The sequence below is a fragment of the Triturus cristatus genome, chromosome 11 (assembly GCF_964204655.1).
Source record: "Triturus cristatus chromosome 11, aTriCri1.1, whole genome shotgun sequence".
NCBI lineage: Eukaryota > Metazoa > Chordata > Amphibia > Caudata > Salamandridae > Triturus > Triturus cristatus.
Genome location: NC_140594.1, coordinates 748164562 through 748189365, shown reverse-complemented (window position 1 = coordinate 748189365; position 24804 = coordinate 748164562). Strand labels below are relative to the sequence as shown.

The following is a 24804-nucleotide window of genomic DNA, read 5'->3' as shown; positions in this document are numbered from 1 at the left end:
GCTCAGCTCCTTTCTCCTCATGCAATCTATCTCTTTCTATCTATCCATTCTCTCTCTTTTCTCTCTCTATTGAAGCCTTCCCATGTTTGCTGCAATTAACCTCAGGGAGCTGTGAACAGTGACATAGGCATTAGGAGTGGACCTGGGATTTCAAATCCGGCCTCCAGGGGCTTCAGCCACAGGGGAATTGCCCAGTGAAAGAAAAAACCCGGCTGGTCGTGCTGAATCGATGTAATTAATTTTCAGTGTGCATCTTTGAAGACATACAAATAAATACATATATACTTTACTGGAAAAGCTGATCAGTGAGACGACAATATTTCTCTGTTGCTCTTTAATGTACTTGCAGCGTTTGCCCTTTTCCGTTGGTATCAAAACTTGTCTTGCTTTAAGAGAGTGCACTCTCACTCTCTCCTCATACTTTGGGCACCATGAGCATTTTTAAGTGTCAGCTACAGACAGCTTGGCAGACTTATTGTTTCCAACACATAATATATACTTTGCTTTGCTTCAGCTACATGCTCAGGAGCGGATGTCTGTCTTGTCCATCTCAGTTATCTGTTACCTGGCTAGCCTCCCTTTTCTAAATTGGGTTTATCTGCCCAGGAACCTTTCGATCTTGGATGTTCTGACTGGATGATTTGTATGTCTCTACTAAATACTTAAAGGAAGTCTTTTGTATTTTAGATTTAGTGCTTCATAAGCGTTCAGTATTTCCCAGCTCTCTCTCCGCTTTCTCTTTTCACCTCCTTCCTCCATTCCCCATTGCATCTCACTCCTTTGTTCATATTAATAGTTTTTACATCTTTTTCCTCATCCCCGTGGAGTTTTTTTTTCTTCCCTCCCCTGCTCCCCTACTACCTGTTGCTGCCTGCCCCTCTACCCACTCTTAATCCAGCTTCCCATTTTAATGTTTTTTTTTTTTTTACGATGGGCTTAAAGCTGCAAAGAGTTCCCGGGTCGCTCGCTCCCTTTGTTGCACGTCATGTTAACTACCTTTGACTTTTTCATGTTAATTTACCATTGTAACTTGGCCTACCACCATCTCATAACATTAAATAAAAAACGTCAGCGTGTGTCACGACGTATGCATACACACGCTAATGATGGAGGCGGGTGCATGCTCATCGGTAGCCATCTAGGAATGGGCTTCTTTAATTGAAAGCCCATTCCAAGACTGTCATTCATGCGTCCACGTGGGTCATGATGCATGCATACACGTGATCGCAAAAAAATAATTAGCAAAGGCAATAGTTTCCTCTTTAAGTCCGAGTTCTACTTGCGTTGTTTTTGCTTGTTGACAAAAGAATAAGTTAAGCATGGATGATACTTACCGATGACAGAGGTCGCCTAGCCCATCAAGAGGTTGTGCAACGCCACTTGAAGATTCCCCGTGAGTGATGAAGAAGAGCACAGGTTTATGCTTTGCCAGGCCCTGCAACAAGACAGAATGTGAGAAAAGGAGACTGACAAACAGAGAGAGGATCAGTATTTGTGCAAAGCTTAAAGAGAGAAATATAGAGGGAAATGTGTGTTGAAAATCCCAGCAAACATAAATACAGACACAAAGTATTTTATCATGCTAATGACAAACGGGAGAGACCCAAATAAGAAGAAATGTGCCAGTATTTATTGACCCCCTTTTAGAGAGGCCTGCCTTATCTGATAAAAAGCATTTTAAAGTACTGTTAATTTTGCTGTTAATTTTAGAGTAAGGCACTAATCTGGGTTTTGCCTTCAACCAATGAAGTTAAAAACGGGGTGCTTTTCGGAGGAAGTTTCCATGTCCACATACTTTTCAAGAACTTCATTCTGTGCTGAAACCCTTGACAAATGGCTATTGGGTGAGCCAAAGACATACATGTACGTTGGTCCTCGAATTCTGAAGGGAAACCTAATTTAATTCCTCAAAAGAATATCATTGTACAAACAGTGAATCAAAATAGGAATCATATATATAGCACGTGATATGGGAGCCACTATCAGCAGTGGGCAGCAGTAGCAGCGGAGCACTCAGCACTTTCTATTTGCACGTGCACACTTTAGCAGGATCGGTGGGTCCAAATGGACCACATTACCCAGCAACCTTCGCGCCGGGAGGCGCCTACGTGTATCGTTCGTGCCGGGTTGATAAACAGAGGACCTGGGCGTGTACTCTTACTTGCCAACACGCTACCTGTACTTGCTATTCCAACTTTTAACCACTTTTCTTCCTTAGATCATGTGGACTGACTGAATTCTATGTCAGGACAGGAGGCTCCGATTATGCTTTCTCATTTCTTTATTAGAAATGCTCAGCAGCCAATCAGAAAACCGTTGTAAAACGAAAAACTACAGTACCCATGAGTACCAGGGTACGACGTGACCAACCATAGAGTCTCACATATAAAAGCTAATGAATGTGAAAGTACGCCCTCTTTCTTTGCTGCTCCGCAGCCAGTTAAGTGCCTTTTATTATCTCTCTTGCTACTTTGTATTATTGTTGCATTGTTGCGCTATATTTGGTATGCCGCTTTTAGCGTGCTTGCTTCATTCATTCCATGCTTTGTTACTTTGTTGCGCTGCACGCGTTGCCTAGCGCTTGTGTGTATCTCTCGCTCTCTGCTTTCTAACGCGCGGTACACAGTCGGGGAGCGTGGTGTCACCTCCCGAGGTCCGGACGCTCGTCGGAGCGTCCGTAGGCATTTTTTCTAGTGGAGTGGCAGTACGGGGGCAGAGGGACTCGCGATAGCTCCTCTTTTACATCTATCTCGAGGCGGCCGTTACCGCGCATGCGCGGCGGCCATTTTCTTTGTTAATTTTCCGTGTTCTACACGGAGCTTATCTGCATCGGTTGTTTCCACACACCGCTGCCCACTGCCTCAGAGATTTAATAGCCCCATTGACGCCCCTCGCTTATTTAAGGCTTTGGGCTGTATAATAGAGCATAGGCACTGCCTAGAGTGACATTTCAGCAAGCCCTTCCTCCACAATTTATTTATTTATTTATATTTGGTAAGGTTTTTCCTACCTTTCCTTTTGGCTTGCTGTGGGGTTCTTCACTCCCCCTGAATTGTGCCTTTGGCATATTTATATTTTATTGGACTTTCATTTTGTGGGCTTTAATATCACAGTACTGTGACAAAACATGGAAGATTACTTTGAGGATGATGTTTACTCCTTTGATGATGACGACTCGAGCTTCCTAGAGCAAGATTTGGTGGAGGCTCTGGACCAAGGGGTTAAACAATCCGTAAATAGAGCCCTTGTCCACGCTATCAATCCTCTAAAGCGTCATTTGACAAATTATGCCAAACAACAAGGTTGGTTGCCTTCTTCACGATTATCGAAATCTCCAGCTAATCCGCATAGGTCGGATTTTAAAAGACTGGCTAAATCTTTAGCTTCCGACAAGGCTTCTTCAGTGCCATCGCTGGGCGCTTCTGCCTCTGCTGGACTTTTGTCAGACTCTGAAGGTCCTCCTTCCTCTTCTTCGGACCAGGATGTTCCTCCTCCTCGCAAGAAATCTCGTAAGGAGCATTACATAGATGCTCCTACTGATCCTCAGGTCCTTACCTTTGAACCATCTGAACTTTACCATCCCCATTCATCTTCCTGGCTTCCTTCTCCTGCGGTGGCGGCCTATGTTCAGGCGCACATTCGTCAGCCCTTTGAAAAAGATGTTCGGGCTCGCCTCCGCTCTGAGTGCCCTCGCCCGGATCTTGCTGACCATCTGGCGGACACTCCGGAGATTGATCCCACAATGCTTTCGTATCTCAAAAAATTCGCGAAGGATCCGAAGAAGGGTCTTGACAGATCCTGGCGTTCCTGTCAGGATAAAATGTTGGATTTATTGGGCCCACTCACCAAGATTCTTGATCTTGGATTTCAAGCTAAGGAATCTTCCTCCCTTGTGGATCCTGACGATCTGATAGAATGGGCTCAGAGAGCCATTTGCCAGTTAGGCAACGCAAATTGTGCTTTTTCGAGTGAGCGTCGTCGCTCTATTCTTCTAAAAATAGACCCTAAGTTGGCAGAACTCTCAACTTCCGAATCTGGCCCAGTGGCACAGGGTCTTTTATTCGGCCAGCCTTTTCTTAAAGAATTAACAAAGTTTGTGGCGACCTTTAGCGGACTTGATAAGGCTCAAGCTTCAATAAAACATGCACTTCGCCCGGTTTTTGCCAGGGCCGGACGACATAGGGGACGCTCGTTCGGCCGTGGCGCTCATAATACCTCACAGAGGGGTTATCAGTCCCAGAGAGGCAGTGGTCAGGAGGCTGGATACAACTCCCGCTCCAACTTCTACCCATCCCGTAAAGGAAGAGGTCAATTTAGAAAAGGCCGTTCCGGCGGAAACCAGGGTGCCTATCACGACTCAAACACCTCAGGTGAGTTTGATTCCTTTTTCCGAGGTGGTTTTGGGGGGCAGGATACGATTTTTTCTCCACAACTGGCGTCTAATCTCAAACGATGCTTGGGTTCTGCAAACTGTTCAGGGTTTCAAAATAGAGTTTTATCAGTCCCAACATCAATCCCTCCCTCCACATCCACTAAATTTTTCCCTTCAGGACCAAGGGTTTATCTCGGCGGAAATCGACTCTCTTCTCAAAAAAGGGGCAATCATTCCAACTCTTCCCCATCCACAGGGGTTCGTCAGCACTGTTTTCCTGGTGCAGAAAAAAGGGGGCGGAAATCGTCTAGTCCTAAATTTGAAGGATTTCAACGGAAGTGTTGTTTACAGACACTTCAAGATGGAGGGGATCCATCTGTTGCGCGATCTTCTTCGCGAAGGGGACTGGATGGTTCGCCTCGACCTCAAGGATGCGTATCTTTCTATTCCCATCTTCGAGCCTCATCGCCGATTTCTTCAATTCAGTTGGCTGGGAACTTGGTACGAATACACGGTTCTCCCATTCGGCCTCTCGTCAGCACCTTGGTGCTTCACGAAACTTCTGAGGCCCGTCGCTGAATGTCTGCGTGCTCGGGGTGTCCGTTTAATAATCTATCTAGACGACATTTTTATCATGGCAGACAGTCCCCTCACAGCCTTATCACATCTGGAGTGGTCTATCGACCTCTTACAATCTCTCGGTTTTCTCGTCAATCCTCAAAAGTCTATCTTGACCCCTACACAGGTAATAGAGTTTCTGGGTTTCAAGGTGAATTCCCTTTCCTGTCAACTTTTACTTCCAAACCAAAAGATTCGGTATATCAAGAGGGAATTGCGGTTGGTCCTTTCCAGACAGACTGTGTCGTTGAGATCGTTAGCACGAGTTGTCGGTCTACTGGCGTCCTCCATTCAGGCGATCTTCCCGGGCCCTCTGCACTACAGGGCACTTCAAAGGTTAAAGATTCGTCATCTCCAAAAAGGTCTGCGCTATTCCGATCTGATTCCTCTTTCCGAGGATGCGAAGAGCGAGATGCAATGGTGGTTGGACCACATGGAGGCCTGGAATGGGCGAGCCCTGTTCGGCCCCTCTCCGGATCTGGTGATAGAATCCGATGCCAGTGTATGGGGTTGGGGAGCCCGGTGCGGTCCGGTCTCGACAGGGGGTCGATGGTCCTCCCAGGAACTATCCCTTCACATAAACTGTCTGGAATTCCTGGCGGGTTCCTTTGCGATACGCTGTTTTACTCCTCTTCAGTCAAATTGTTGCATTCTCCTACGCATGGACAATGTTTCAGCGGTCCGGTATGTCAACAAGTTAGGGGGAACGAGATCCAAGATTTTGGCGGAGATCGCCAAGGATTTTTGGCACTTCTGTCTTCAACAGAAGATCACAGTTATTGCCGAATACCTACCCGGCTGTCACAACCAGATTGCGGACTGGAACTCTCGCCATCTTCGCGACTTCAGCGATTGGCGCCTTCATTCTCGCATTTTTCGCATTCTCCGTCGGACTTGGGGTCAATGCCACCTAGATCTGTTCGCTTCTCGCCTGAACACTCAGCTCCCTCTGTTTTTCAGCTGGAGGCCGGATCCGAAAGCCCTAGCCACGGATGCATTCCTTCAGACCTGGCCGTCGACTCTTTGTTACGCCTTTCCCCCGTTCATGATGATTCCCAGGGTTCTGGCCTACTCGAAACGTTTTCAAACAGAGTTGATTCTAATCGCTCCGCTGTGGAGAGCTCAAGCGTGGTTCCCGGTTCTTTCGGAGATGTGCTGTGCGGTCCCGTTCCTTCTTCCCCCGAAGTGGAATCTGTTGTTGGATCCCCTGGGCAATCCGCATCCCCTTGTTCTATCCGGCAATCTCCTTCTGTTGGCGTGGCGAATTTCGGGGATCGCTGGTCGCTCCCAGGCCTTTCAGGCGATGCTTCCAAATTCATCAGTGACGCCTGGTCTCCCAGTACTCACAAACGATATAGAGCCTCATGGAAACGATGGTGTGGCTGGTGTGTTCAGCGGGAAGTTGATCCCGCTTCAGCGGATGTGGCTATGATTATTAATTTTCTAGCCTCTCTCGCTGCCTCTGGTTTGGCTTATCGCACGGTCAACAACTTCCGTTCCGCCATCTCCGCGGCTCATGTTCCTATCAATGGTAAACCTGCGGGTGAGCATCCCTTAATTTCCAAATTACTTAAGGGCATTCGTGTGTCAAATCCTCCGTGTCCTAAATATGTCTCGCTTTGGGATGTTTCCATTGTTTTGAAATTTTTGGAAGCCTGGCCTTCTAATTCTTTGCTTTCCTGCAAGCAACTCTCTGCCAAACTGACTATGCTGTTATGTCTTGTTTCTTGCAAACAAGTCTCTGATGTGCGTGCGTTAGACTTGGCAGGTCGCAGTTTTACACCCGAGGGTGTCACTTTTCTTATTTCTAAACGCACCAAAACGGCTACTTCTTTTGTTACCTATCCTTCATTTCCTCACCATCCCAACCTTTTCGTTGTTCAGTGTGTCAAGGATTATGAGGTATGTACTGCCCCTTTATGTTCAGATCCACAGGGTCAATTACTTATTGCTTTGCAAAAACCTTTTCGTCCTGTTACGCCTGCAACTTCAGCGCGCTGGGTTAGATGGCTCTTGTCTGAGGCTGGAATTGATGTTTCCATTTTTGGTGCTCATTCGGCTCGTGGGGCTATGGCCTCTAAAGCGTTCTCGATGGGTGTTTCATTATTGGACATCATGAAAACCGCAGATTGGTCTTCTGACTCTGTGTTCAAAACTTTTTATTACAAACCTATTGACCATATTGCTTCTGTAGTGGTGGATCAGCTTTGAACAAGCATAATCGGAGCCTCCTGTCCTGACATAGAATTAAAAATTTGCAAACATTCGTGACAAGAATTTTCAATTCTATTAAGGACAAGGAGGCGAGGATTATCCCACCCAAAGTCATGATTTGTTCTCATGTTTTTCAAAAGTTATATTTGCATTTGATTTATGTTAATGCATTGGTTTTCTCTCTTTTTATTCCCCCCCCTTTTTGTTGAATTTACTCTCTTTATGGGATGAATATTACGGCTGTACATTTCTTTTCAGGTTCTGACCCGAAATAACGACCCTTCTGTTCCTCCTGCTTACTCTGCTTGGATGGTCTGTTGCCTCCTGGGTTCTGCGTTTGCTGTTTCTTCTATCGTCAGGGTGATCACCGGCAGTTGCTGATGGATTCTTCTACCTGGCATTCATCGTTTTTTCATTGGACTTCCTGTTTCCTGCGAACTGTTCCTCACCAAAGAAAGAGGACGTACTTTCACATTCATTAGCTTTTATATGTGAGACTCTATGGTTGGTCACGTGGTACCCTGGTACTCATGGGTACTGTAGTTTTTCGTTTTACAACGGTTTTCTGATTGGCTGCTGAACATTTCTAATAAAGAAATGAGAAAGCATAATCCTCGCCTCCTTGTCCTTAATAGAATTGAAAATTCTTGTCACGAATGTTTGCAAATTTTTAATTATCAGGCTTTGTGCGTGCTTGGCGCTAATACCCTAGATCTAATATATACACAGCCTAAAGATCAGGCATGTGGGGTGGTCAATTTAATATCTTTTCCTATGCCCGAGATAGGTAGTGCTTATTATTTTGATCCTACAGTAAATATTTTATTATTTTCTAACGTCAAGCTGCAAGGAGAGCAACATTCTGCCCATATGTGCGGTTTGGATAATTTAATCCTTCCTACTATGCATAAAACAGTTCACCCCACTCCTTCTGGTGAGTCGGATTCCCTTGTAGCATTAATTGATATGGAGCCTAAAGATGGCTGCGTTTTAGCTCCACGTTGTGTAGAGAGAGAGAGCATATTACCCATAATAATACAATCAGTTACGACAGTCTTTTTTGGAATATTGCTGGGTTGCTGAATAAATTGGAATCCGAAGAATGGGTTGCTTTCATTGAAAAATACAGCATAGTATGCCTACATGAAACTTGGATGAGTGATACTGTACATATAAATGTTTTTTGTTCTATCCATACGACAGCCAAAGTCTCTCCAGGTGGACATGACAAAGGAGGATTATTGACTCTGGTTGCAACGACACTGAATGGTAGATTAGGAAAAATCCAGCTTGAGTCACCACAATTTCAGATTATTAATATCCTATTTAGGAAATATTTGACACTGCTTCTTGTAAATTTTTATCATAATAATTTTAACACCACAAACATTAGTATTGCTCAGGAACTGGAAATTGCATAATCAAGACACTTAGAGGAGATAAATATGGATTTTGTAGTGGTCTGGGGAGGTGATTTCAATTGTAAACTATGCCCCCTTTCAAAACAGCCTGCATGTCACCTATTGGCTGGGGATACTGACGGTGGTTGTCATTTTTATCATAATCCTTGTGGGAATATCTTTAATTCACTGCTGTCAAAATGCTCTCTTTTTTTAAATGTTGATCTTATCGAAACGGAAGGTCTTGATTTAGTAACAAATGCTGGGAAAGGCCAAGGCACTTTAATTGATTTTATCGCTTTGTTTGATTATTTTGATTCACATTCTCTGATTTTTACTATACACAAAATTTGTTTTAGTGATCATTATCCCTTATCTCTGGAGTTGAAGAGCCAACTTGATGATCTAACCACACCTCCTAGATCATCCCCCTTAACTTATGTTAAAAATTCGGGGTTATTACAGAAGTGGTCTACTCTAAATCACGATTTTGTTTTATATAAGACTATAAAAACGAATTTAGGCCAAGTTCTGACCTGCCTGGAAGATAATATAAATCCTCAAGTTACCATAACATCTTTTGAGGCAATAACTGAGACAATAAAGGTGCTATTAATTAAGAAACAAAATGCCAGACCACGGAGTATTAAAAGGTGGTTTAATAGTCAATGCACCTACCTCAAAAAAAACTAATTAAGACATTAAAAGTTAAACCCCGAAATATACCGGAGGTAAAACAGTCACGCCTTGAATACAAGCATGTGGCATGCCAGAGCAAAGACCCTAGACTTTTTTGGCAAATTGTCAATCGGGAGTATTTTAATGGCACTAATAATGGTAACATCAATGTGACAATTATGCCTGAGACGTGTAGATCACTTTTCTGGCCTTTACAAACTTGGTAGTGATCCACACGTTAGTATTAAGCTTCAATATGGAGAATCAACCTTGGCACCTCCGACAATAGACTAGGTGGACAGGGCTTTATCCCAGACTGTGAAGAACAAGGCCTCCGGCCCTGACGGTATACCCGCGGATTTGTTCTTAGCTAATATTTCCCTGTGGCTCCCGCTGCTAACAAATATTTTGAGATGCTACGTGGTCCAGGGTCCCTCTGATTCTTGGAGATCGGTCACAATAGTCCCCATTTTCAAAAAGGGAGATAGGTCGGACCCCAAATGTTACCGGCCAATATTTTTAATTGATTGTTCCTGTAAGATTATGGGCCGAGTGATATTAGAGAGGCTGGAGACGTGGGTAACAGAAAATGGGAAGTTTTCAGATACACAATACGGCTGCAGGAGAGGCCGGGGCACAGTGCCTTAATCTGCACCTGGTCATAGGTAAATACACTCTAGCCAAGCCTGGATCCCTCTACCTTGGGTTCATGGACTTGACGTTTGCCTTCGACTGGGTGCAGAGCGGGAGACTCTGGGAGAAGATGTTGACCATGGGCATTGAACCGCCTATTGTGCATTTTCTAGCAGCAATGCATCAGGGAGTGACGAGGAGAGTTCGATACGGAGCAGGTGGTGAACTCACTGCCCCAATAAAGATGGATCGCGGGGTCAGTAAGGGCTGCTTTCTTGCCCCTTTTCTATTTTGTTTATATATAAATGATCTAGAAAGCCATGTTAAAAATGGGAATGTGGATGCTCCCTTGATAGGCCGTAGGTCCCTACCAGCATTATTATATGCGGATGATTGTGTTTTAATGTCCAGAACTGGGGTGGGGTTTCAGAGGCTTTTATCTAGTTTTAATAACTTTATAAATGATCTTGGCTTAAAAACTAATGTAGCGAAATCTAACAGCATGGTGGTGGGTAAATCCCCCACGATTTTAAAGATCTTTTTGGTAAATAATGAAAAACCGTCCTATGTGCCCACCTTTTCTTACTTAGGAATTCTCTTCGACCAAAAAAGTTATTGGTCTTATTTAGTAGAAGCAAAGACCAGGGTTTTCAATCAAAACGTAGAGGCTATTTTCAGATTCACTAAAAAATTAGGCTCCCGGCCCACAAAAGCCATCATAGATATATATAAAGCCTGTACGTGTGCTGTTACTTTGTATGGTGCTGGAGTTTGGGGTTCTCGTAATATCATGGGCTTACAGACAGCTGAGAATACGTTTATGAAACGGCTAATGACAGTCCCTAAAAGCACTGCTGCCACCATCTGTCATAGCGAACTTGGTGCCATCCCACTGTCCTTTCACATACAACTAGCACCTTTATTACTATGGTATAATATTTGGGCAAAAGAAGAAGCAGTTCTCAACCGCGCTGGTATTTTAGACTGTTTAAAATTAGACTGTGTAAAAAAAATCCCATGGATTACTTATATAAATGATCAGCTGGGGAACCTGGGACTGTCGGATTGCCTCGACGGCCCCAGAAACATAGCTAAAATATCAAGAGCGAAGCTGAAAAGAGAACTTTTAACACATTCCTATTTGATTAGAGACAACCAAGAGATGGTAAAAAAAAGGGTCGTTGACTATTCATTGCTAGTTTGCTCTCTAGGCATTGAGCCCTATCTTTCTTTTTATTTCACCCACGTTAAAATATTTTATCTTATAAGGTTCAGGATGGGTATCTCCCACTTATTGGTTTCATATCCACGCAATGCGTATTGCGATGCAAAATTGGATTTGTGTCCATGTGATTCAGAGTCAGTCCAGAGCACCTTGCATTTTATGTTTTTTTGTAAACTTTACATTAACCCAAGACGTGCTTTTTTAAAACCACTCTTAAGAGTTTAAAATATAACGCAGTGTCGGGCCGCATTACATTATCTTCTGCTTTTAAAAGACAAATGTATCTGTCTAATGGTCTACAAGTATATTTCTTCCGCTGTTCGGCTCCGGAATATTGATGGAAAATGATTCCATGTATGATTATCATGATTATGTGCTTAGGTCTTAAGATCCTCTTATGTGGAACTAATTTATCACAATGCTCAAATTTTTAATAATTGAAATTGACAATCACTCACAGTGAATTTGTATATAGATGTTCCCCTTTTTCATCTATCTATTAATCTTCATTGAAATATTGCAGTACCTAGGCATTATGGCTCCCTGCCTGTGGACAATTTTCTCTAAGAGACTGTCACTTGGACATGTGCAATTGTTATTGCCATGGATTCATTATTCATTGTTTGTATTTTATTAATTTTATTGTGTCATTTTCTTCGAAATGTTTTTATGATGCACTCTTATATGGCTGGTATACAGCCGAATAAAGATCCTGACTGACTGACTGGCACGTGATTTTAGTGAAACCTGGAGCAGTTGTGTTTATAGAGGCTCAACATTGGTCATCTCTGGCCTAGATGATGATGTCAAAGGCTTCATTCTAAAGCAAATGACCTAAAATTTTATTTCCCAAATCCTCTAACGTATGATGCTCCTAGTTTCCCAAAAAATACCACCGAGAACAGATTTGATTTAATTGCTCTTCTGCCAAAATCAGTGATTGTTTTTGTTCTCAGATGGCACTTAGCAACCGACCCTCATGATGAACTCTTTGTAACCCACTTGTAAGATGTCGTTTTACATGCAGATAACATCTGTGCTTAAATTGTATAGACCTAACAGCTTTCCATTCATATTAAAATTGACCACGGTGCCACACTGCTGTGTAACGCGTCTTCCACCCTTAGAAAGCAGGCATTGACAAAGCCAATTGATAAGCATGTAAGGCACAATGCTTTTTCGGTGATTGCCCGTGTGGATGATGTGCGAATGACTGCATGGATAAATGCATGAGTGAGTGATCAAGTTAATTGATAATACAGTGAGTCAATGGATAGCTGGCGAGATGAACAAGTTAGTGAATGAATGAATAAGGGGTGGTAAGGGAAATATTTGGGAGAAAAGTTGGTTGGTAAGGCCGGCATCAGAGAAGAACTAAGGAAGGAGAAGGGGCAGTGAATGGGTTGGGGGAGTGAATATGTGAGTGTTTTCAGGCATTGATGGAAAAGTGAATGAATGGATGGATGTTTGGATGGCTAGACGAATCACTGAGTGCATGAGTGGTTGAAGTGAGGAAATATGAATTTTTATGATCAATTGTGTCCCCTATCTTAGACCCCAACGGCTCCATGTACATGCTACAAGTACATGTATGTTCCCTCCACTTCAAGCTATGAAGACGCAAATACAATTGTGTCCAACGTCAACATGTCCTCTTTCAGATCCGCCCTGAATGGGTCGAATATTCCGTTCCTAAGTATGCCTTGCCACCGTCTTTATATGGTGTACTTTTCACGTTTTTCAGCTCTGGCAAGTTAGGCCCTGAATTCTGCCATCGAGCCTTTTCCTGCCTTCTGCCTCTGAATGCTCCAGCCTGGACCTGCATCTGTATCAATGACCTTTGTCTTACTTCCTGCGCGGCTAACGGTGCCTGGCCCGGCCTGTTGCCTGCCAAGACTGTATTCAGCCTTCAAGTTATCTGCTCCGCTCCTCGAGAAATACATTCCTGCCTGGAGAAGGAGGAATATAAACATGACCCATCTGCAAAGGAGAAAGCCTAGCCTTTCTGTCTCTTTTTGTGTGATTACAAAGCTCACGTCAGTGAAAAGCCCATAGCCCCCGTGCAAGACCTCTGCAGTAAATGAAGTAAATGAAGAAATAGATGCCACATCGGCTTTTGGTGATGAGCAACCTATGTCACAAATCAGTCCCTGCTCCAGACATCAGATATCAGATAAAACAAGATGTGCTGGTCGTCCTGACACTGAAGGCCTCACTTCCAGACTTGTCCGGTTGCATAGCAACCCTCCCCACGTCAGTTACACGTCATGCTCGAGTTGAGCACAAGTAAGGCAAAGTTCCAGTACAATTCCAGCAGATCACGCAACCCCCTCCAGGTATCCACCCACACATGACAAATTACCCATTATCATCAAGTGGACGCCCACATGGACGCCCACCTTCACACCCTCTTACACGCCCACATGCTCTTATCTCACTCTCTTTTGCTCTTTTCGTTTCCGATGTATATATACTGTACTCTGTGAATAATGTTTTGAGAATATTGAGAATACTTTTGAGTCCCTTCCAGATCCTTTCTGGTGATGGTAATATTCTCCCTTTGACTCGAGTTATTGGAATAAAGCCCTTTATGAACCTGATACCACAGACTCAGCCTCTTGCTTTATGCATGATCTTATTTATATACTGAAATTCTGAGAGCGTAATATTTTATTTACGACATAATGGCGCCCGAACAGTTCAATCTCTTTCCCCACACGCCGGAGATGACGGTCCAGTTTTGCCCCCTTCCATAGCCGTGACGGACTTCAAGCGCGCACGTCGCGGGTCTTCCCGCCAACTCCCTCAGGCCAACGAAGGGGACGGACTGCGACCAGGCATCCAGACGAGGCGGTGAGGAACGCAGATTGTCCTACCCAGAGCCCACCTGCGAGAGAGCTGTGTCCGAGGTATACAGAGGCCCACCAAGTTCCGAAGTTCCGAAGTAACTAAGTCACGAGTCGAGTCCAGTCCAGTCTGGTCTAGTCCAGTCCAGACTTTCCGAGGCCTTCTGTTCCTTTCCGTGCTTCCCGGTGAGTACCGTTGCTGGGGACGCATCTAGACGTGCACATTGGTTTGTGCCGGTCAAGACGGGTTTGGGTACACAGACCTGGTCTGCACTGTTTTAGCAGTGTATCTGTACTGTTTAGCAGTACATCTAGTATTATGCAGTTAGCTAGTTTTATTCTAATTATCGTTGTTCGTTTTAAAATGTTTTAATGTGTTTTAAATGTCGTGGTATGAGTGATTGTTCGATCTTCATTACTGTGTTTATTGTATTAATTGTGTTCAAGTCCGAGTAAGAATCAAGTAGCAAGGTTTAAGATGCCGTTATTCTCAAAATTAAGACAGATAAAAACTAGAAAAGGAATACTCGAGGAAGCCATTCCCATTCCACCTAGGGACACTCCAGGGTACTTTATGTACCATAGACATGGCCGAGATGTCGTATTATATCTCGATTTGTGGGTGGACTACACCAAGGATTTAGCAGAGAATCAGAGATGGCCCGCTGTTGGGACATGGGATGCAGATTGCATCATGAGAGTAGAAGAAGCATTATGGAAAAAGAAAGCCAGACAGTCACAGAAAAATGCCATTGAATTATGGCGTAAAGAATCGCATAGACGCACAGAGAAAGCGCTCAGAAAAGAAGAGAAAAGTAGGGAGGATTCAGACAAAGCCCGAGAAAACGTATTAGTTGAGGAAGGTATCCGAGTAAAAGCAGAACAAGTAGACAGACAACGAAACACTCTTATGAAAGAGAAAATGTAGACCAGCTCGGAAGGATGCCATTGAGTTTTGGCGCAAGGAGTCACATAGGAGGACAGAGTAAGTGTTTCACGAAGCAGAGAGAAGTAGACTGGAGTCTGGAAAAGCCAAGGAAAAGATGTTACAGGAGGAAGTGGAGCAGGTAAAATGAGCGCAGGCTGACAGAGAAAGAAATACTGACGTTGCTGGTATTTATCCCGTCCTTTCAGAGGACCTAGCAAGAGTGGCCCCAGTAGAAAGACCAGTTGGAGTGCCACCGCAAGTATCCCGATACATATGATAATGATATAGTAGCTCAAGTGTTCTTGAGCCTCCCGCCAAAAGATCGGCGCATGGCTGGTGTTTACATGGTCCAACGATTGATTACGTTGTTAAAAGGGAATTGAGAGGGGTGTAGCTAGAGAAAGAGCACCACCTGTGATTTGATGACACCCCTAATGTACAAAGTGTTAACGAAAAATAATTAGTGTTCCATTAAGGGTTTAGCTTGAGAAAATTTTTTGGGGTATTTCGAATTTGCAAATTGTTCAAGAATACAGGTTTGTGTTCTTGGTGGTCCAGTGAGCCAATGTGCTGGGTCAAGTCGGTAAGATTATGACCCCCTGAGTGCAAATTGTATGTAAAAATAATTTTTCAATTGGGCGAATTATTGCAATTTTTATGGAATTGAGTAGTCTTTTTGTCTTTGACAGCTTCAGAGTGAGGAGAAGGTGGGGGCTGTGTAGAGCAGAATGTGATACAGAAATCGGAGACAGATTCTGACCTTGTAGCCAGTGTAGGTGGGGGCCGGTGAGAGGAGCAGAACAAAGGCACTGCTTAGAAAGCTTCTCTGACATCGCATCTGTGTAATGCCTGCAGCCGGAGAGCCTTGGGGGCCAGGAGTAGGAAAAACAAAAAAGATGGCTGGCAGCCCAGGCTCAGGCCGCACTGAGGGGCTATTTTTAGCTTCTCTGATAAGACAGGGCAGCTGAGAAATGTAAGTCGAGAAAGATTCCCTTGTTCTATTCTGTGCAAAACCAGTGCCCCGAGGAAATGTCTATGGAGAAGATTTGTTTTATTTTTTAGCAATTGTTATATTGCTTCTGGCCAGAAAGTAAAATGTTGCTCTTGCTTGGAATTTTAAGGGCTATATGCCTATATAAAAACGATTTTCAAATTCAGACATTTTTGAATTGTGGCCACAAGCTGCCACCAGTTGCATTGGATAAATGATCCAGTGGTTACGGGTCTGTGAGGAAAGATGGGAGATGCATCTTCGACTAGGACATGAGGGTACATTGTGTACAAAGATACATAGCTCATTTAAAAAAAAAAAAAGACAGGTTCGTGTGTTCTTCATTTTTGATTATTGTTGCTGATCCTGTGTGTCAGACTTGACACGGTGATTTCAGCTGACAGCTGGTCATCATTGGGACGACCCACTGTCAGATGGGGGTGTATAGGGCAGGTAAATCAGTTATTGATTATAAGCCTGACAAATTAAGCAGGCCAGAATGTTCGCCTCTGAGCTGTAGGTACAGAAATTGGGCGTCACTGCTCATTTATATATGTTAACGTAATTTGTCTATGCTTTCTGTGCTTGGTATACTGATGGCTTGGCATATGTATTTTATATATGTTTTGTTTTTGTGTTGTATTGACCAGTCTGTTTAGCGTTTAATACAAAGTTCTCCTGTGCAGTACAGAGATGGTCGTGACGACGGCAATCTTTGCACAGCGCTTGGCTGGAACTTGTTCACAATTACTAAATTTCACAGACATGATATTACCATTATCATGCTGTCAAAATAGCAGACAACACGTTATCAGTGTATGTCTAATTGGTGTTGGAGATGAATGAAACAAAAGAAAAAGGCTATGCAAGACTAAAATATTTTTCACATAACTGCCTTTCTCTTATAGACAGGCAGCCTCGGTCATATGTTTCCAGATTGGACATTAAGGAACAATTATGATCTGTACACTCGCATCTTAACTCTTGAAGAGCATGTTTTAGATAAGGACTGCCACCCCAGAGTGACAAATGAGGCTCGGTATTTAGGGTAATGAGAGAATATCTGACAGGATTTCCTTTTTAAAGTTTGCTTTAGTAAGCTCATTCTTGTAAGTGGTGGCCCCAAAAGTTGACTTGTTTTTAAATTAGGCTAGTGGGTTTGGGCTTCTGAAGAGAGACGTTTGAATATGAAAGGCGAGGGATTCAGTTTATTGTATAGGTGGAAATTATTGCTGAATGACTGGTTTCTTTAGCAGATAAATTATTAATTATCAACATTAACAACTGTTCTTAAACTTGGTTTTCCGAATATTTAGGTAATTTAGCATTCCTATTAGGGCCTCCTAGCATTAATATTGACTTCAGGTTGGTGTAGGTTCACATAATAGGGACATTTGCATATGAGATGTCATTTGGCCAGCCTATGAGCTCACACAATGAAGTTTGTACATTTGCTGGAGGGATTTCTCTTGAATTTCAACTGCGCTGTGCATCTCCTATAATTTTGCTTACGCCCAGTTGCTACACGCAGGGTTTGGTAGTGTTTGACAGCAGTGGAATCTGTTTCAGATTTCCTCCTGTCAAAAAGGGGGGAAGGAGGAGAATATTGGCTTTCTGCTGGCCCCTGAGGAGGTTCGCTTCCCGCTAGCCCCTTAAGAAATTAAGCCCCTTAGAAATTAGCCCCCTTAGAAATTAAGCCGAGGAAATAGGTATGGTGCTTTCCCTTTTTTCTCATGTTTTATTGTGATCTTTCAGGGGAATTAGTTGTGGGCACCGGAACGTATTCAATTGATTTCTGGTTTTTCACAGCCCAAGACACAAAAGGAGGTACGTGCATTCATTGGCCTCACTTCATATTGCAGGCAGTGGATTCCCCAGTATGCTTACATAGCCAAGCCCCTAATACAGTTGACGACACAGGAGGCAGCTTCTACTAAAGTCCTCTCTTGGACACAAGAACACACTGTGGCATTTGAAGAATTAAAGAGAGCTTTATGTCAAGCACCAGTTTTAGCAAACCCTGATTACAACAAATCGTTTATGCTTTTTGTGACAGAGCGGGATGGAACAGCACTATCTGTCCTAACACAAGATCATGCAGGAAAACACAAGCCCTGTGCTTATTTTTCTAGTACATTAGACCCAGTAGCACAGGCTTTGCCTGCGTGCCTAAAATCTGTTGCAGCAACGGCCTTAGCCATAAGACAAAGTGACTCGATAGTGCTGGGCCACCCTCTGACAGTACAAGTACCACACGCAGTAGAGGTTCTCTTGAACCGGACACAAACACAACACCTGACTGTAGCTAGACTGACAGGCTATGAGCTAACGTTATTTCAACCACACATAGAGATCAGACGATGCAACATACTGAATCCCGCTACCCTTTTGCCCTCCAGTACAGAAAGCGTTTCACCACACGACTGTGTTGAAGTAATACATACCGTGACTAAACCAAGACAAGACTTGACAGACGTTGCACTCCCAGACCCCGACCTAACACTATAAGTTGACGGCTCATGCATGAGGACAGGGGCGGGAGAATTAGTGGCAGCATATGCAGTGACTACTGATACTGTAATAATAGAGACTAAAAGAATAGACATATTGTCAGCACAAGCAGCAGAGCTCATCGCCCTGACACAAGCGTGCATAATAGCTAAGCACCTGAGAGTAAACATTTACACCGATTCTGTGGCGAGAAAGAGGTTTCTTGACCTCTCATGGGGCCAAGATACAGCATGGCCCCCTTATTCAAGCCCTACTGGAAGCAATACATTTACCAACAGCCATAGCTATCCTAAAATGTAAAGCACATACTAGAGCCACAGATACCATTTCCCAAGGCAATGATCTGGCAGACCGAACTGCTAAACAGACAGCTCAGACCCCACTAGACATGACAAAGTTACAGGTTCAATCAGTGTCCAACGCCATGACAGTTAGGGATCCTTCCAAGGATGTACAAGACATACAGACACATGCTACTATGGACGAATTAAAGAAATGGTCGGAACAAGGAGGGGTACTGACTGATCAGGGTTGGATGAATAAGGGCAAATCCACATGGTTTCTTCCTGATTCGATGGTACAAGTGATTATAAATACCGCACATAGTCCTGCACGCTTAGGAGAGAAAGCAATGATAGATAGCTTACAGAATATATGGTTCAACAAGCACCTGCGTGCAGCAGCGAAACAAAAGGTCAGAACATGTATGATCTGTTGCCAATTCAATCCAGGTAAAGGCATTCCGATGGAACAAGGTGGATTCCATCCACCTGACCACCCTTTTGAAGTGCTCCAAATGGATTATATCCAAATAAACAGATGTAGAGGTTACAAATATGTCCTGGTACTAATGAAGCAGGTGTCCCTTCTGTTAGGGTATACCTGGAAATTCCATTGTGTGCGACATCCTGAAGCAGCAGGCCTTGTAGAAAGACATAATCAGACATTGAAAATTAGACTAGCAAAGATTTGCGCAGACAAAGGTGTAGATTGGATGGTAGCCCTACCGGTTGCCCTCTTTTACATGCGAATGGTAGCTCATTCTAGAACAGGCTTATCTCCCTATGAAGTGGTCTTTGGTAGACCACCAAATATGTGGGGCACTCCAATGCCTAAAAGATTACTGATGTTGATAGTAACATGCTGACAGATTACCTGGCTTCCTTGATGTCTGCACTACTCTCTTGTTGTTCGCAGGTTGCTGCCGCCTTCCCTGACAACACCCAGGTCAAGGGACACTCCATCGCTGATCCGGAACTTTGATAGATCAAGCCCTCTTGAGCCGAGGTGGAAGACGCCGAAATTGGTGTTGCTAACCACAAGGACCGCCGTTAAAGTCGAGGGACGGAAAGGATGGATACATCATTGCAAACGTTACTTTGGGAATAACTGTACTTTCCAAAAGAACACTTACTGCTTGGACTTTGAGCCCCCTTTTCTAGAGGAGACTCCCCAGCAGGAGTTAAACGTATCTAAAAAGTCAGAACCCGTTTGATCAATTAAGTCCACTAGGTGGTGAAGCGGTTGAACATGTATTCTGGCTTGCATAAGATCTTGGACAATAACATTAAAAAAAAAGAGCAAGATAAGAAGCAAATACTGTAAAATATTACGTGGTAGATGTATAGTGACTGTGATTTTTCTATCTCTTCTGTGCATCACGATAATATGTATCAGCTTAATACTACATGCTATTTTTCCTTCTATTGCCTCACTTTTACACTCCTCCACTAATGATGCCACAAAACACACGTTTAGTGATCTGCCATCCCATGAGTTATCATATCGACTTGCCTTACGCAGCAATACCTTTATTCAGATGCTGCACCATTCACATCAGGTTAGCAATGCTACAGACTGCTGGGTCTGTGGCCGATTTCCCCCGTATCAGAAGGTAAAGGGAGTCTTGCCTCTTTTTCCTTTTCCGTTCTCCCATAATGGTTCTTGCGGAGCATGGTTTGCCTTAATGACATCCATCAACGGTGATGCCAAAGAATGTCAAGACAAGGAGTGTAGGGGCGAGTGGGTATGGGGTAACTTGAATAAAGTCATGAACAAAGCATGTTTCCCAGATGAAGAGGGACTTCCCCAAATGAAAGGTACAGATCTAGAAAATGAAGAGTATCTGCAAGGAAATGTGACCCTCGACTTTATAGTGTTGAATGTCAAGCCCATACACAATTTAGGTCCATCCTCAATTACTGTTCTGCCAGTAAAAGGGAACTTGTGTGTCAGAAAAGAAGGCTCAGTACATTTGGGGCACAGTGAGTGTGATACTATAATAGTATTCAAAGACAAAGGAAAGTCCTATTTCAGAGCATCACGACACACCTACTTTATTTGTGGCCAGACAGCCTATGTGAAACTGCCCTTAGACTGGGGTGGGACGTGCTACATATCATTTCTTTCATTCCTAATAACGCACCGTCTGTATACAAAACAATAACAAGGCTCCACAAGATTGCCCAAAACATACATCAAGACCCAGGCACGTGGACATGGTCCGGTTGGCTCTGGGGATTAATATCGGCTTGGGGATGGAAAGTGTTGACCGTCTGTGGGTTGATACTATTAATAATATTCAGTTGCTGCCTGTGTCTACAATGTGGGCCAGCGATTTGCGGCCTGTGTGCCACATCATGTATTCCACGTTCAAGTTCTCATTCAAAATCCTGGAAGAAGAAAGAAGAGCAAATGATGTTACATGAACAGATTGATGGATTCCTGAGGATCGATATCTCATGAAGGGTCCGTAGGGGACAAGGAGGGAATGAGGAAATATGAATTTTTATGATCAATTGTGTCCCCTATCTTAGACCCCAACGGCTCCATGTACATGCTACAAGTACATGTATGTTCCCTCCACTTCAAGCTATGAAGACGCAAATACAATTGTGTCCAACGTCAACATGTCCTCTTTCAGATCCGCCCTGAATGGGTCGAATATTCCGTTCCTAAGTATGCCTTGCCACCGTCTTTATATGGTGTACTTTTCACGTTTTTCAGCTCTGGCAAGTTAGGCCCTGAATTCTGCCATCGAGCCTTTTCCTGCCTTCTGCCTCTGAATGCTCCAGCCTGGACCTGCATCTGTATCAATGACCTTTGTCTTACTTCCTGCGCGGCTAACGGTGCCTGGCCCGGCCTGTTGCCTGCCAAGACTGTATTCAGCCTTCAAGTTATCTGCTCCGCTCCTCGAGAAATACATTCCTGCCTGGAGAAGGAGGAATATAAACATGACCCATCTGCAAAGGAGAAAGCCTAGCCTTTCTGTCTCTTTTTGTGTGATTACAAAGCTCACGTCAGTGAAAAGCCCATAGCCCCCGTGCAAGACCTCTGCAGTAAATGAAGTAAATGAAGAAATAGATGCCACATCGGCTTTTGGTGATGAGCAACCTATGTCACAAATCAGTCCCTGCTCCAGACATCAGATATCAGATAAAACAAGATGTGCTGGTCGTCCTGACACTGAAGGCCTCACTTCCAGACTTGTCCGGTTGCATAGCAACCCTCCCCACGTCAGTTACACGTCATGCTCGAGTTGATCACAAGTAAGGCAAAGTTCCAGTACAATTCCAGCAGATCACGCAACCCCCTCCAGGTATCCACCCACACATGACAAATTACCCATTATCATCAAGTGGACGCCCACATGGACGCCCACCTTCACACCCTCTTACACGCCCACATGCTCTTATCTCACTCTCTTTTGCTCTTTTCGTTTCCGATGTATATATACTGTACTCTGTGAATAATGTTTTGAGAATATTGAGAATACTTTTGAGTCCCTTCCACATCCTTTGTGGTGATGGTAATATTCTCCCTTTGACTCGAGTTATTGGAATAAAGCCCTTTATGAACCTGATACCACAGACTCAGCCTCTTGCTTTATGCATGATCTTATTTATATACTGAAATTCTGAGAGCGTAATATTTTATTTACGACAGAAGCTGCAACAGTAATATTGGGGATGACACAGTATACCCACTGAAGCCACCTCACCCAGCTTCCTGCAGGTGTTGATGTTATAGTTACGAGTCAAAAGCTAGTCTTTGGTAGTAGAAGCAACATTGATCAGAAGCCAGCCTATGAAACTCAAAATGAAGACAATATACTGCATGTCTGTGGTGTCCATGAAATTCCCTGGATGTCTAACAGTTGCAGTGAGACAGGAGCTTTGAGTTTCTACACAAAGGTGCTATGATGCTATCGGAAGTTGGAGTTGTGCAGTGCCTGCACTCAGCAGTTCATAAATTGCACCAAAGTCTAATGGCAAGTGGGGATTATGCAGTGCAGATATTGGCTATGTGTCATTCTGTACTATGGTTTCGAGGTAGGCTTGGGGCGTGTTTTGCCACTACCGTGGTACAAAAAGACAATAAACCCTACATTGTGACAGCTGCAGGCGATGATCCTACTTCCAGAAGATGCAGTAAATTCTTTATTAAAACTGCGTGGATCAACGCAATACAAAGGACTCCAGGAATGTCGGTGTGCCAGGCAGAACTTTACAAAAGTGTTGCCCACCTATCAAAAGGAGCCTTATGGAACCAACAGTAACTGGTGGGTAATAAGCACAGCAGTATCTGCAGTCACAGTACGCACCAAAACATGTACTCAGTGTATGCACACCAAGTGAGGGAGAGTCCAACATTAGCATCTCACTGTATTAGCATGGTGCACACCATTGCTAGTACACTCGCAATAAAAAGGCAACTTCACTGTGTTAGAGTGGTGCAGATAACATCAAGGGGCTTATTTATAGGATTTTGGTGCAGGGCAGTGCAGCAAGGCAACTTGCTGCGCCGCCGTATGCCAAAGTGAAAGGGCAGGAATGCACCATATTTAAGCAATGCTGAGCATTCCTGCCCTTTCTCACTGTGGCAAATTTACTTCTAGTTTTTCCTCATTCTAGGTGTGCTGCATTTTGCAGCACAATAGAAAAAGGAAAATGCCTCTTAGGATTGTTTTTGTGCATGAAAGTGACCCTTCCGGCATAAAAACAACCCTGCCAACAACACTGGCACCCTTGCATGAGTATGTTGGTGCTAGGATGCGAAATGGCGCATGTTGGAAAGGCGTTCGCCGGAGGGGGGTTCGATCCACGTCTTGCCCACCCCTTTGACTCACCTCTCCCAAGTAGGCCGAACCAGGCGCGCACACCCTGAGCTTACACTACGAACAGAGGCACACCACACGTATTTCTTTGTAGGACGATAGGTTATTTTATCGAAGGTTTCAAGGGATCTTTATGATCCAAGGCGTAAGGAGTACATCAGCGGTACAAGAGACTGCAAATCGGTGGTAGGGAAATGGGGGTAGCGGGACAGTCTTTGAAGGTAGTGTCTCTGCAAAGTACCCTGCGGATAGCTCACAATCCTCGAGCTGGAGGGTGTTGTTTCTCTGGGCGATCTCTTGCCAGTTCGTCCTCGAGGGGAGCGCCGCGAGTCACTCAGCAGGCACAGGTAGTCGGAGTTCGGGAGCCGCAATCTTGTCCGCAGGGCTCAGGTGGTTCGAGAGTCGGGGGCCGCGAGTCACTCAGCAGGCCCAGGTGGTTCGGAGGTCGGGAGCCGCGATCTCATCAGCAGGGCTCAGATGGTTCAATGGCTGGGGGCCGCGAGTCACTCAGCAGGCCCAGGCGGTTCGGTAGTTCAGGAGCCGCGACAGCATCAGCAGGCTTCGATGGTTCCAGGTCTTCTCTGCTATTCGTTTCTCCGGCACCCCTTGTTATACTCCCCCTGCCCTTTGAAGTCCGGAGTCCTCGCAGAGGGGGGCCTTGAGTGACTGAGGGGGTTCGGCGGGATTTCCTGCCGCTCGTTTCTTTGGTCTTTTGAGGTGGGTCTGGGAGGGACCCCAGACGCTCGGCAGGCGAGGCGCCTGCTCCCCAGGGGCCTGGTGGCCGATCGAGTCCTCCCGGGGGAAGGCGACCCGAGGTGTGACTGGGCTGGCGCCTCTTGGTCTGGCTCGGGGGTTCCCGCTCCCTCGGGCGGACATGCGTGGTAGGTTGTCGAGTCTGTCGGGGGCTCGGGCCGGCCCTCGGGTCTGTGTGGCTGGGGCGGCCGGAGTTGGAGATGTCGTGTCTTGAGGGGGGTTGCGGGTGGTCTGGATGATCGGGAGGGCATACGCCGTGAGGCCGGTCTCACACGCGTCCCCCCCAGCTGAAAGGCGCGGAGAACTACCCATCCACTGGGGGGTTCTCCTCGCCGAAGCGGAAGAACCGGGACAGGCCGTCGGCGTTGGCATGATCCGCCCCGGGGCGATGCTCGACAGTGAAGTCCATCCCCTGGAGGGAGATTGACCATCGTAATAGCTTAGGGTTCTCTCCCCTCATCTGCATCAGCCACCGCAAGGGCCGGTGGTCCGTCTGCACTCGGAAGTGGGTTCCGAACA

The 24804-nt window shown here is 44.8% G+C and overlaps 1 protein-coding gene across 1 annotated transcript in view; it reads right to left on the bottom strand.

Annotated features, from left to right (window-relative positions):
* Window positions 1-685: 685 nt before the first annotated feature.
* The window catches only part of LOC146785404 (alanine--glyoxylate aminotransferase-like), a 309868-nt gene continuing 285749 nt past the window's right edge, over window positions 686-24804 (bottom strand). The window contains exon 4 of the mRNA XM_085634415.1: window positions 686-1435. Within this exon, the coding sequence (XP_085490541.1) occupies window positions 1331-1435 (105 nt within the window). The 3' untranslated portion in view covers window positions 686-1330. The remainder of the gene's footprint in view (window positions 1436-24804) is intronic.